Below are 12744 nucleotides of genomic sequence, written 5' to 3'. Positions count from 1 at the left end.
CGGCCCTCTCAATTCCTGGCAAATAGATGGGGAAGAAATGGAGGTAGTGACAGATTTTATTTTCCTGGGCTCCAAGATCACCTCAGATGGGGACTGCAGCCAAGAAATTAAAAGACGCTTGCTCCTGGGGAGGAAAGCTATGGCAAATCTAGACAGCATACTAAAAAGCAGAGACATCACCCTGCCAACAAAAGTGCGTGAACTTAAATGGATTCCAGAAGATGGTAGAGGACAGGAAGACCTGGAGGAACGTTGTCCATGGGGTCGCGATGGGTCAGACACGACTTCGCAATTAACAACAACAAAGGATAGGATAGGATAGGATAGGATAGGATAGGATATCCTTTTCACCAGAATTGAATCCCTCAGATTATTTTATTTCTTTATGCAATTTATTTGCTGCCTTTTATTCCTTATTTTATGTCATCGCTATAATTCTAATTTCTTGGAATACAACACATTATAGTTCCATGTTTAGCATATATTTTAATTTATCTATTTTTTTGTTATTTAAGCAATTCTTAACTTCCTACCTGTAAAACAGTGATTGAAAATTTTCTTGTCTTTTTCCAGCTTCATTTCCCGTATCCCCTTGTTAGGGTCTTTCATAGAGAGATACAAAGCACTGTGCAGAAAACAAAAGGGGTAAATATAACCATACTGAGATTTGTTTTAAACAGCAAAAAATAAACAATTTTTTTAAAACAAAGCAGCAACATTGTTGATAAAAAATGGCTTAAATAAAATCACAAAATTTTTAAGATTCACACTGAAGGTATCTAATGGACTTTGCTAGTTATTGTGATAATGGGCTATTGATTTGCCCAGATTTCTCAATCCTGTGGACAGCTTAAATTCTTATGCCTGAAAGAACATGTAGGAATAGATCAACACTTCCAAACAATGGCTTTTTCTAGATCCGTGCTCCAAGTCCATCATCTTAAAGTTGTTGAGGTTGACAAACATTGCTTTAGATAAAATACATCCATAATCTGGTATTGGAACATGGTTTGCATGTAATAGAAAATTAATATTCTTCCAGTTACTAATATTGGGTACTATCTCAAGCAAACCTCCTTGTGCCAAGTTTTTCAAACATCTTTTTAAACCTGGGAGAGAAATATGAACTAATTCTACTTTCAGGAAGCAACAGACAGCTGGAGATGCTGATCTGTGATGAGAGAGATGTAATAAGAAAAAAAAAGTGGCATTCGTAGCTACTTCACCTGACTGAAGTTGTCTCAGAAATGCTGCCAAAAGAAGTGTTTAACCTTCCTGAGAACAAGAATAGGGGGGGAAAAACACCTCTTTTTCTGAGACCAGAAAATATATAAGATATGCTTTCATTCCAGCTTGTTGATATAGAAGAATTAGGAATTTGGATGGCAAGTTTCAGAACAAAATAATTTAAGCAGCTGCTTCTGTAGCTGCCTCATAAAAATAAAGCTTTTGAAATAAAAGTATTTTCTCACATCCCACTTATATAAGCAATGTTTAGTTTTGGAACACACCTCAGATTGATGGTTTCAGGAAGCCTGATAGATTTCTTGGTTGATTTCCTGGAAAACCTTTGTCCTCCCAAAATACATTTGATGGCCTTCTTGATATCTTTCACCCAAGCATCTCTATCCTCAAGATGAGAAGCTTGGAAGATGTGATCCTGTTGTTTGGCCGTTGAGAGTTTAAAGACAAACTGGAATAAGAACAGATGTTATTGTTAGCCTGTGTGAATAGTTTTTTTTTTAGGCAGCTTATGTTAGCAAGCAGTGTAGAATTCCCCAGCTAAAGTGTCTAAACAGGCAATATTAAAACAACTGAGAAAAACAATCCTATTTATTGTTAATATAAGAACTCGGTATTGAGAGATGAATGCCTAGTTTCTTTAGCTCAGAGTTAGAAAGAGAAATGGTGATAGAAAAAAGGAAGAGTGCTCAGTTCTGGATCTTTTGCCATCCTTCAGTTAAGAAATGGGACAAATTCCACAGCACTGTAGATATGCTCCAATCTCTGCTGAAATAAGGAAAAAACCACATTTCCCCCTCAGTTGTAATAAACATACAGGTATGTTGTCTTTTATCCATTTGCCATTGTATATACCACAGACTGAGATGTGGACCCTACCATGCTTCAAAACGGCAACTCTCTTCAGATGATCCTTAGATTTGGCTAAGAAACAGCAGGAACTATAAGCCTTATTCAGTTTATTTACTTCTATATGGAGTGCACCAAAATACTTTCCCCTTTCTATTTTATTGTATATCTTTTAAATAAATATCTCCCTATTATTTGGACAGGAGCTTTCAGGGTCTTCTGATTGTCTCAAGAGAGATTTGGTTTATTGTGTATCAGTCCAGACAGAAGTATCTACTTGCAATGCCTACAGGGAGAGGGATAGAAAATAAATAATCTATTCACAGTTTAAAGATTTCACTGACTTTAAAATTCAGAGGAAATATGGATGGAAGCAGCACAGTTCAGTTGTTTCAATCCAGTTCCCACTGACTGCTACTTATGCAAGGAGAATGGGGAAATGGAAGACTCCTTTTTCTGAAAATATTGCACCTCAAGTGCTTGGTTGAAAAGAGATGAAATACTAAGTACTAAGCATTCTATACCAGAGCAAGACTGTAGTTTGAAATGTGTTAGTAACAAAACCACAGTACTGTAAAAACTATTTTCACAGATGACTTGAAGGGGGAAAAAAAAGGAAATGTGTACAAGGGCTGCACATGAATCCATTTTTACTAATGATTTTATTATTATTTCTTAAAAGTACAGCAGAGAACATTGTGTTAACACAGTAGTTAGCAGTATATCAGAAATACTGTGGTGACTACTGAGCCAAAGGAAATTGTCTCTAAGATCAGTCGCTTTTCCATTAACTTTGCTTTTTATATATACCGTATATTCTTTTCTTTACATTCATAGGAACAAAAGAAACAGCTGTGCTGGATCCAACCAAAAGACCATTTTGTTCAAAACTCACTGTGGCCAACCCGGTATCTATTTGTGATTACTTTTTTGGCTCTTTTGTCACTAAATAAAAATTATTATTTGTGATTACTGGTGATGATGTTACCTATGCTGTCAAGGTTTTATTCCTATCAACATTTCCTGCAAATATGAAGTGATGGGGACATGTATGCTGGATGTTAAAGCCAAGAGTATGGCACGGCCTATAGGACATGTGCAACCTTCCATCATTTCTCTTATAGCCACTAGAATCTCAGATTGCATCCTAAGGGCAAAAGTTTGGGACTTTGGGGTTGGATGAGGTGGTTCCCCTGTGAGTAATTAGGAGCAAAATAATGATCATAAGATTCCACAAGGCTTAAAAGGCCAATTCTGCCTTTTAGAACACTCCAACTTCCAAATGCACAATGCCTTGGAATGATGCTTTCAGAATAATTTCATTCCATCCTACTACGGTGATATCATAATATCATTTGGCCCATGAAGGATACATATTTATATACATAAATACACAGGCAATGCACATATAGTCCTTAAATACACATCCACCCACTTCCTTTGAATGCAAAGGGTGTTGCCTACTCTTGGAATAGGCCTTACTTCAACATGCTTCAGAAAACATAAATACTCACTGTTCGTTTAGCAAAATCCTGGCAGGGACTGGTCAGTGTGCTGTTCTTGAGGGGAATCATTCCTTTAGGATTGTTATCAGTCTTCTTCTTAAAGAATTCAATTCCATCTTCTGACAGCACTACCCACATGGGCTTCCAGGTATTAAACATACTCCCCTGTATCAATCAATTAAGAGAGTATTATCTAGACAGCCTAGGATGGCACAAAAAGAAGTTTTTATTGCTATTTAAAGAAAGATTATAAGAATGAATATTCACATCCCAGGAATGGTTTGATATACTCTACACAGTTTGCTTTGCAGCCATTTCCCCACTGAATGTCAGCAGGTGATTTCAGAATGATGGATAGCTACAAATGGGATTGGCTTGTTGTCACACTGGAGAGACTTGAGAAAATGTCCTTTAGTGGGCCCCATGCCCTCTCTTAGGCATTCCACCAGTTTAGAGTCTTCTTTCTGTCACCTTTTTCTTTCTGTACTCTTTGAACACATTCCAGTGTTTCCTCTCTCATAATCAGACAACAGTACTTCTGAATGCTTCTGGAGTTTTGCATTGAAAATAAGTGTAAGACAACATGAGATGGGTTGGGAGCTATTGACAGCAAGACCGATAGCTATGGCTATAGGACACCACTAAACAAGATCTATGAACCTGCCAATAGTTGGCCCTACCTTGACTTCCCCAACCTTGATCCTTTGAAATGTATTAAAGCTATGATTCTTAGAATTCCACAGCCAATACATTCAAAGGACACTGGCTTGAGCTTCAAAATCTGTAGGTGGTGGTGGTGGGGAGTGCCTCTACTTTTTCAAAAATAAGGATGTCTTCAAATTAAGCTTGGTCCTTGGAATTGGTTAAGTTGACATGTCAACTGTTTTAAACAAAGAGATTTTATTTGGTCTTGCTTCTGGTTCTTATGCTTGCAATAGAAAAAAAATGAAATTTAGAATCTAGTTTGAAGATTTAATAATTGTGTAGTTGTAGAGCTGGCTTGTAATCATTATAGGCAAGGTAAAAAGTTGAGGTTGTAACTGTATTGGTCTTTTACTGTGTTAGAATGGGAAGTCAACATTTTTCTCTTTTCTCTTTTTTTTTTTTTAAAAAAAATCCTGCATTCCCCCTTTTTTACTTAATCCTTATTTTCATTATATTTTATAATAAACTTCAATAAAACACATGATTTTTTTAAAAAAGATAAAGCTTGACCCTGGGTCATGGACACAACCACGATTTTCTTGGCAATGGAACAAGAAGGGTTTGCCATTTTCTTCCCCCAATCTTTTTTTTTTTTAAGAGTTTTGATAGGCCTTGATCATCTTTGTGAGGGAGTGAAGTCGGGATTGCTGCCTGTGTTTCAGAAAATCAGCTGCAACAAGGCAGAAGAAACACTTCCCACACACTTCCCTCAGGCACTGAGACAGGCGCTCATAAATTTACTCACAAGCATCCCAGCCGATGTTGCAGCCTGCAGCCGCCTGTGCTAATTGAGCCACACCCTGGTGTTTTGACAGGTCTGACAGCCAGAGGCAACTTCACCCCATCCAGTTTTGAACTTACAAAAACAATTGCTAAGACAGAGTGAAAAAAGGGTGCGCCTAACAAGAAAGGTAAAAGCAAATGGCCTACAGATGAAGAAGCAGAGGTGACATCTGCAGATTGGCAGCTATCACAAGCAGGCAAGAGGACTTTCATTCAAGTGCTACAACTACAAGCTATGATGAGCACCGTATCCTGGTGGGAATCCGGCCTGGAGCTCGAAGCTTTGCCTGGTGCTCAGCAGCAGCTAGGAGAGGAACAACTACACTGAAAAGTACCTTGTCCCAACTAATGCAAGAACATTTGGAAAAAGCAAAGATTTTAAGTTACTTTTTTTAAAAAAACCTTATTTTGAACAGAATATTAACAGATTGATGAGGGCATGATGGCTCAGCGATTAAAGCTGGAAAATTGATAGTCCAGGTTTGAGAGCCGAGCTCTGTCCAATGGGTGAGTCTCTTGTTACTTGCCTCAGTTTCTGCCCACCTAGCAGTTTTAAAGCATGCAAATGCGAGTAGATAAATAGGTACTACTTCAGTGGGAAGGTAACAGCATGCTGTATGCCAGCCACATGACCACGGCAGTGTCTTCAGACAACGCTGGCTCCCTCGGCTAAGAAATGGAGATGAGCACCAACCCCTAGAGTGGGACATGACAGAGGAAACCTGTATACTCCATCTGATACCAACCAGATTTGAGCCTGCATAGCTTCTGAGAACAAGCGCTGCCATTTGCTGTTCCTCAAATTTAGACCCTAGAATAGCTGTCAGTCCTCCTGGATAAACCAGATAGGAAACATGACTAAATGAGCTGACTCCACATTTTTATAAAGCTACATTAATAGAATCTTGCAAGTCTGATGGTATAAACTTCCTGTTGCCACTTTTATCTGTCTGCTCCACTAGGACAGGTCCTTCTTAAGTTTCTTCCTCTTACAGTTAAGCACTTGGGGGGTTCCCCTTTCTCTCATCTGATTGTTTTCCAAGCAGTATCTCTTTCCCTCACCCCTCAAAGTCATTCACATATTCCATTACACTTACGGGAACTTTTTTAAAAAATATCTCATTAGCTTTTTCTTTCGTTAATGTTTTGTTTTGCTTTCACATACAGTAATGCCATTTTTAATTCTGATTCTCCCAGACAGCCAAGGGATTGGGCTGAGAGTTCACTCCTACCCCTCTTTAATTCAGAGGCATTTTAAAAACCAAACAGAAGATTCAGGGAGGATTGGGAAAAATGTAATAGAGGGAACAAGAGACATTAGCTTAAAATGATCTTTCTGGTATTCAAAGTGAATCAATTAATATGGTTATCTAAGCTATCACAGAAGAAATGGTATGGGACAGGAAATTTAATGTAACAGTATTAAGACAATAATTAAAGTGCAGAGTTGATTATAAAATCAGCCAGTTTGGAGAGGGTGAAGGATTACAATTGGTGTCTTAAGTTTTTGCAAACTTTTAAAGTACCTGCTATGTTCTTTAAAAAGCATACTCTTCTCATTGCAAAATGCAAAAAATAAAAATAGAAATCTGAAAAACTCAGTTCCACCTTTACTGGAATGCTCTTGGAGCTGCAAAAGGGGAATTTGTGAAATAGCGTAAACCCAACTGAATATGTTACATGGTAACAAGAGGTTATGAGCAGCAGCAGCAGCAACAGCATCAAATCAAATCAAATCAAATACATTACAGTTTTTAAACAATCTTCATGATAAAAGAGTACACTAAAAGGAAAATAGTTTAATATAGCAATTAGTTATTAGGGAAGGGAAAATAATAATAAGACAATAAAGCAGCATATCTAATCAAAAGTTTTGCACAATTTTGTAACTTGGCAAAAACATAAGGAATAGGGTTAGCATCTCTTAAAAATAATAAATGTAAAATTTATCTGCAGGGGCCTCGTATTTGGAAATTGATTGGGGCAATCAGAACATGTGTTGGGGCATCATAGAAAGGGCACCGTATGAGAACATGAGCGGGAATTTCTACTTTCCTGGAACCACAGAGGCAAAGACACTGAATAAAAGGTCCCATGAAATCTTCCATTCATTAGAGCTGATGGAAGGCCAACAAATTGGGCTCTAGAAAAGGCCCATCTATATTTGCTTAGTGTTAAATCAGATAGGTATCCTGCAAAAGAGGGCTTGCCACTGTCTAACAATTGGTAATAGGATTCAGGGCCACTGGTGATATCATTTTGGCACTCAGGGTCCACGATTCTCTTTTACTGCATCATCTGCAGATGAATGCTAGAGCAGAGGTCCCCAACCTTTTGGGCACCAGGGACCGGTGCCATGGAGAAAGGTTTTTCCACAGACCAGAGGGTGCCTATATCCCGAGAATGGAGCTTTGCTTGTTTGTGCAGCCCATTTGCTGACATGCTGCGGACTGATGCCGGTCCACGGACCGGGGGTTGGGGACCCCTGTGCTAGAGAATGACCATTTCAATTTCCTATAACTCTCCGGAGAGGTGCCTTGTTGGTGACCTTATGGAAAATTTAAATGCAGCTGTCAATTAGTAATCCAACAAACATCAGCTGGCGCTTTAGCAGGTGCCTGAGGTTTCTGTTCACTGGTCTTAGGCTGAAGGATTCTTTAAAAGGCACTTTATAATTGCTACAAAATCGGCATTCCTCATATGGTATACTTAGCTCACCTTTCTGTCCCTGGGCTGCCCAAGGTTGGTTTCTTCCGCTGGCATTTACAATGTGCTACCTGAATTAAATTACCAGGTGAGAAATTGCATAGCTGACCATGCAGTTTCTTATTAAACGTTATTGCATAGATTTCTTAATCCTTCCTTTCCTTGAACTATAATCGGAAAGAGGGCTGAATGCTCTAAACTGGAAATGATTATTAGAAGATTTATTGTCCAGAAAAATCTTTGCATGAATTTTCACAGGGACTTAAAGATCCCTTACCAACGTAAACATTTATAGAACGCGGATATTATAATCCTTGTTTTAGAAGCAAGTTGATCTAATAAGGTAAACTAGAGCCCACTGGAGTTGGACAGCCAATAAATTTAAAATAGTAACAAAGGCATAATTACAGCAGACTAGCACTAGGAGTTCTGAAAGTAAAGGAGATTTGCCGCCTTGGTGAGCCCCAAAACAGTGAGGAAATTATTTTATTTTTGTGAAGAAGGGAAAAGAAAGCATATGCAGGAAGCAGGAAAAGCACTTGGATACTGGTGAATAGGTAAGGAGTAACTGGCTGACAGTCAACTTAACCAGAAAGAATGAGTGATGCCTAGTCTCAATTCATAGCATCCTCATTGTGAAAGACATCTGAAAACAGTCAAAAATACCTGCTGTTGTTACTGTTTGTTATATAATTTACATAGCTTCTTTTGCAAGATCAAGCAGGATCTGTGTTTCACCAAATACAACAAATTTCAAAATCTCTCACCACCTTATGTATAAGGTTTTTCTTGGTGAGTAGCTTGAACCCATGCAACTGTATTGCATTTTCCTTGACAGGCTGAAAAATTTTTTGATAGCCCGAATCCTATAGATTTCACTAACTCATCTGAAACTGGAATCAATTCTTTCCCTGAAACAAAGATCAAAGCCAAGGGAGAAATTCTTGCCACAGGAATGGCATTATTTTTATGGGTGCTGGGCAGGGAACACTCAAAAATGAAGAAGTAGCATCCATGCCACTTCCCTAAAGTTTTACTTCTCCTTTTCTCATTTCTGTTACAAAGATGTAATTTCCCCAGCTTAAACCACCCCGCAAAACCCAAAATCTTACCACATACTGTATACTGTGCTGGGGTGTTAAGCATGTTACAGCCCGCATGCACAACTGAATAAAGCTTTTCCATAATGCAGTCCTAAACACACTTAACATCTGGTTTCAGCATCCATATGCCTGGAATTGCACTACTGCTCCTTTTCTGGCTGAATTACCATGGCAATGTACTGCACTCTTTATAGCTGCCCTTGAAGGCACTCCATTTCAGCTGAGCCAAATGCAGCAGTTTGAATGAGGGATTGGCAGAATTGTGCCAATTTCAATGAGAACCATTTTTTTTTCATGCTCAGCTCAATTCATTTTTAGGTTCTTCCCTGCTTCTAAATGAGACCTACAAATGGGATTCTTGCAGACTCTCCCCCCCCCTTTTTTTTTTAAAGTCAAGCCTTTGTATGAGTTCTTGTTTTAATCTGCTACTACTGTTGACACAGTTTCTATGACTATGTTTTATGAAGCACTATTTTTAATTGGCTTATAGTTTTATATCCGTGTCTGTTTGTATCCTCAACACTACGTCAGCATGGGAAAACAGCCCCTCAAGTTGTGTATGTTTAACAATCATCTGAGGATTTTCTCCCATACTGACAGAGCATTAAGGAAGTGAAAGTTTGGGAAGGAGGGTAGGAGGAGAAAACTGAAACGTGCAGAAAAAAAATTCCATTTATCACATGGTTTCCCCCCAAAAAAACCTTCACATTTCTAGGATATGGAGAAAAGGAATGCAAAACAAACCATCAAAGAACAATATTAGGTCAGCACTTCGGATTCTATTTTTGTTGTTGCTCTTATAATTCCTTTAAGTGAAATATCTTATCTGTACACCGGAGCCCATATTCCATTTAGTTTGCTTTTGTGGTCTTAGCATTTCCTGACTCTCTCTGGAGCTTTGCTAATCATCTCTCAGGGCTAGGTTCCTGCAAGTCCCAGTGATCCACAAACCACAATTCTATTTTAGCTGAGTGTAGATCCAGTGGGTAGTTAATGGAGCAATATCTTGTATAAATTTAGCCATTCCAGTTAATTGAATACTATGATTGAACACTATGATTAAGATGTAGATCGGTAGATTAGATGAACACAGCCCTGATTTTCTTCTTTAAATTATCCAACCCATTAGTTGAAGGCAAGTTGACTTAAGTCATGCCACTTCTTGAATGCAGCAACAGATAAAAATAATTCTCTACCCACTCCCAGTCCATTGTAAATGTATAAACTCTGCCCAGGTTTTGATGTTGTCTTCTCATCTAAGCCCACTTACCCTCTCTGTGCAGCAATGATATCCTTGATTGCTACATTCTCTACTGGTCAGCAGCTGCCATTTGGTTATTAGTGTGTGGTTAATCAAATGATGGTCCATTAAGTCAATGAACTTTCCTCACCCTGTGTTTTCCCACTCACTTTTAGAAGCTCAGCTCTCTTTTCAGTCCTTACATATCTTGCTCAACGTCTTTTCAGTTTCTACCCATGTTGGAGGTAGTTTGTCTCCATGCTTTCCCAACCTTGGCCACGATACTGCAAAAGTTCCCTTTTCTTCTTTCCCCTAAATCTTTAACCTCCAACGTAAATGTACTAGAAATAACTTTTAGTGAGCTCAACTTTGCTCCAGTTCTTCCACGTTACAGAGTTTCTATGGATCTACAGGGGAAAATAAAAATGAAAAAAAAACCACCCTTGTTCCCCTTTACTTTAATTAGTATCACATTTCAGCAATGATGGAACCATGAAGGGTGGCAGGGAGAAAGGGACATCTGTATAACGTCTTTGCACCAGGGACAAAAAAAAAAACCATCAGAAGCTGCCATTACCCAAGGGATAATTTTACTGATAAGCCAAGCCTTTTCTTCTGATAACAGATAAATGTACTGATAACAGAACCCATTTTATATATAGTACACATACCAGGCTGGTGAAAAGAGGCAACTGTTACCAAACATCACAGTAGGGAAAAGAGAAAGTTTAAGCCTTTTGCTCATTAATCACATTCTCTGTAGAAATTCTACCAGGCAAATAACACAAATAAGGTTAGAAGTGGGGAGTGCTGATCAGAGATGAGGTGTGTTATTTTCCAAAATACTTAAGATAACACAGGAAGAGGCCGACTTTCAAAGTGGCAGCAACTGAGAAGGGAAGCAATCTTACTAACAGTGAAATCTATTGGTACTGAATAACAGGGAGGGATGGGAGGAACCTCAAACAGGTTGCTAATCACGTGATAAATTTCTTTCTCTCTTTGAAGCCCTAATCAAGAAGAATTCAGTGGCAGGATTTTTGCTAACCATGCTTTATTGGCTGTGCCATAAAGAGCTAGAGTTTTGCACTACACTAAGCCATATTCTGGTTCACAAGCCAAAATGGTGAACTTTATACAACAGAGCAAGCCAAAACCAAACATACCACTTTCAATATTAAGGTAGTTTTTAATCCAGATTTTATGTCCGTCTNATATAATATAATTCTTTCCAATTAAATTTTTAATTCTAAAAATTTGAATGTCATGCTTTAAAAGAGAGTTTTCCAGTGTGGCTTATACTGCATTAAATCCCACTATTGCTTAAATAGATAAAAAAATTAAATTATTTATTAAAGTACAAGTTGTCAGTTAAAATCCCACCACAGACTGGATGATTAGAAAGTTTTGTTGCAGCATATACAGCGTATAGTTTTGGTCATTGGCTAACCTAGAGAATTGGCCATCAAGGCTAATTCTTATTAGGCAAGGGAAATTACATTGTCCTTCTGATGGATTAAATATTAAATGCTCCTTTAGCCTTCTGCAATTCAGTCTCCCTTCACTTTGTATCATTCAGGATCAGGTGAGGATGAAAATAAGTACCAATTTACATTTTTGTCATTCCCGGTCTTAGTACTGAGAGAAAATGGGTATTATATGCTAACAGATCTGAAGGGTACCAGTCTCTAAGTCTAAAATATTGCAGACATAAAGCAATGGGAAATCATTTCTGAAAAATCTTGCCAAGAAAACTGCAGGGATTAGTCCAGCCAGTCTCCAAGAATCAGACACAATTAAAGAAAAAGAAAAAGTCTATTATACATACATATCTACATATCTATAGCTATATATTATAATACATGTATGTATAAATACAGACACATACACAGCTGTAACTCCATAAGAATGTAATTCCATATAATCCTCACATACCTTCTTCACTAGATAGCCTTCCCTTATCCGTCTGGGTTCTCGTTCAGGTCCTTGTTCCATCTTTGCACTGTTCTTCTTTGGTCAAGATTAGCAGAGCTTTGTAAGCTGCATTTATATAGTTGTCACTTTCACAAGTTCCTCTGATTGTTAATCACATGAAAGCATGCTCACTTCCCCTTCCGGAAGAAAGACGTGTAGAAGCCAATGTAAAGCTTAAGAACGTTTTTTTAAATTTTTTAAGTACACATAAGTAACATGAACCCGGAGACATCTTTGCATTAAAGGAGAAGAGGACAGCTCAGCAGTTACCAACCTGAGATATTCATTTAACTTTTCTCAGTGATAAAAAAAAAAAGTTATCATGATAAATAAAGCAAAATAAATGTGGCACTTTGCTCTTGTTGAATCAGATCCAGATGAAGACTATTTAATCCATTATTTATGGCTCTTATTAATGGGAATGATTTTTATTTCTTCATCTCTGTTGTGTTCTTTGTATTCCCCCCCCCTTAATCCCCTATGCATATCCTGATCACCCATTAAGGGTGATTGCCCTTCACCATTGATCGCCCATTAAGGGTGATTGCCCTTCACCATTGATCGCCCATTAAGGGTGATTGCCCTTCTCCATCTGCATACAGTTTCATGCCCGTTGCTGGTTGGCTAACTAGCAACA

The 12744-nt window shown here is 38.2% G+C and overlaps 1 protein-coding gene across 1 annotated transcript in view; it reads right to left on the bottom strand.

The window, feature by feature from the left end:
- Nucleotides 1–12260, bottom strand: part of PLEK (pleckstrin) — a 21586-nt gene extending 9326 nt beyond the window's left edge. The window contains exons 1-4 of the mRNA XM_015810979.1: nucleotides 12069–12260; nucleotides 3606–3761; nucleotides 1512–1693; nucleotides 534–625 (exon numbers count right to left, since the gene is read on the bottom strand). Of these exons, the coding sequence (XP_015666465.1) occupies nucleotides 534–625; nucleotides 1512–1693; nucleotides 3606–3761; nucleotides 12069–12128 (490 nt within the window). The 5' untranslated portion in view covers nucleotides 12129–12260. The remainder of the gene's footprint in view (nucleotides 1–533; nucleotides 626–1511; nucleotides 1694–3605; nucleotides 3762–12068) is intronic.
- Between the last annotated feature and the right edge of the window lie 484 nt (nucleotides 12261–12744).

This window comes from Protobothrops mucrosquamatus, unplaced genomic scaffold (genome assembly GCF_001527695.2).
Source record: "Protobothrops mucrosquamatus isolate PMUCROS unplaced genomic scaffold, P.Mucros_1.0 scaffold_45, whole genome shotgun sequence".
NCBI classification, from domain to species: Eukaryota; Metazoa; Chordata; class Lepidosauria; order Squamata; family Viperidae; genus Protobothrops; species Protobothrops mucrosquamatus.
Note: the sequence above shows the minus strand (reverse complement) of the source record. Positions and strands in the feature narration are given on the sequence as shown.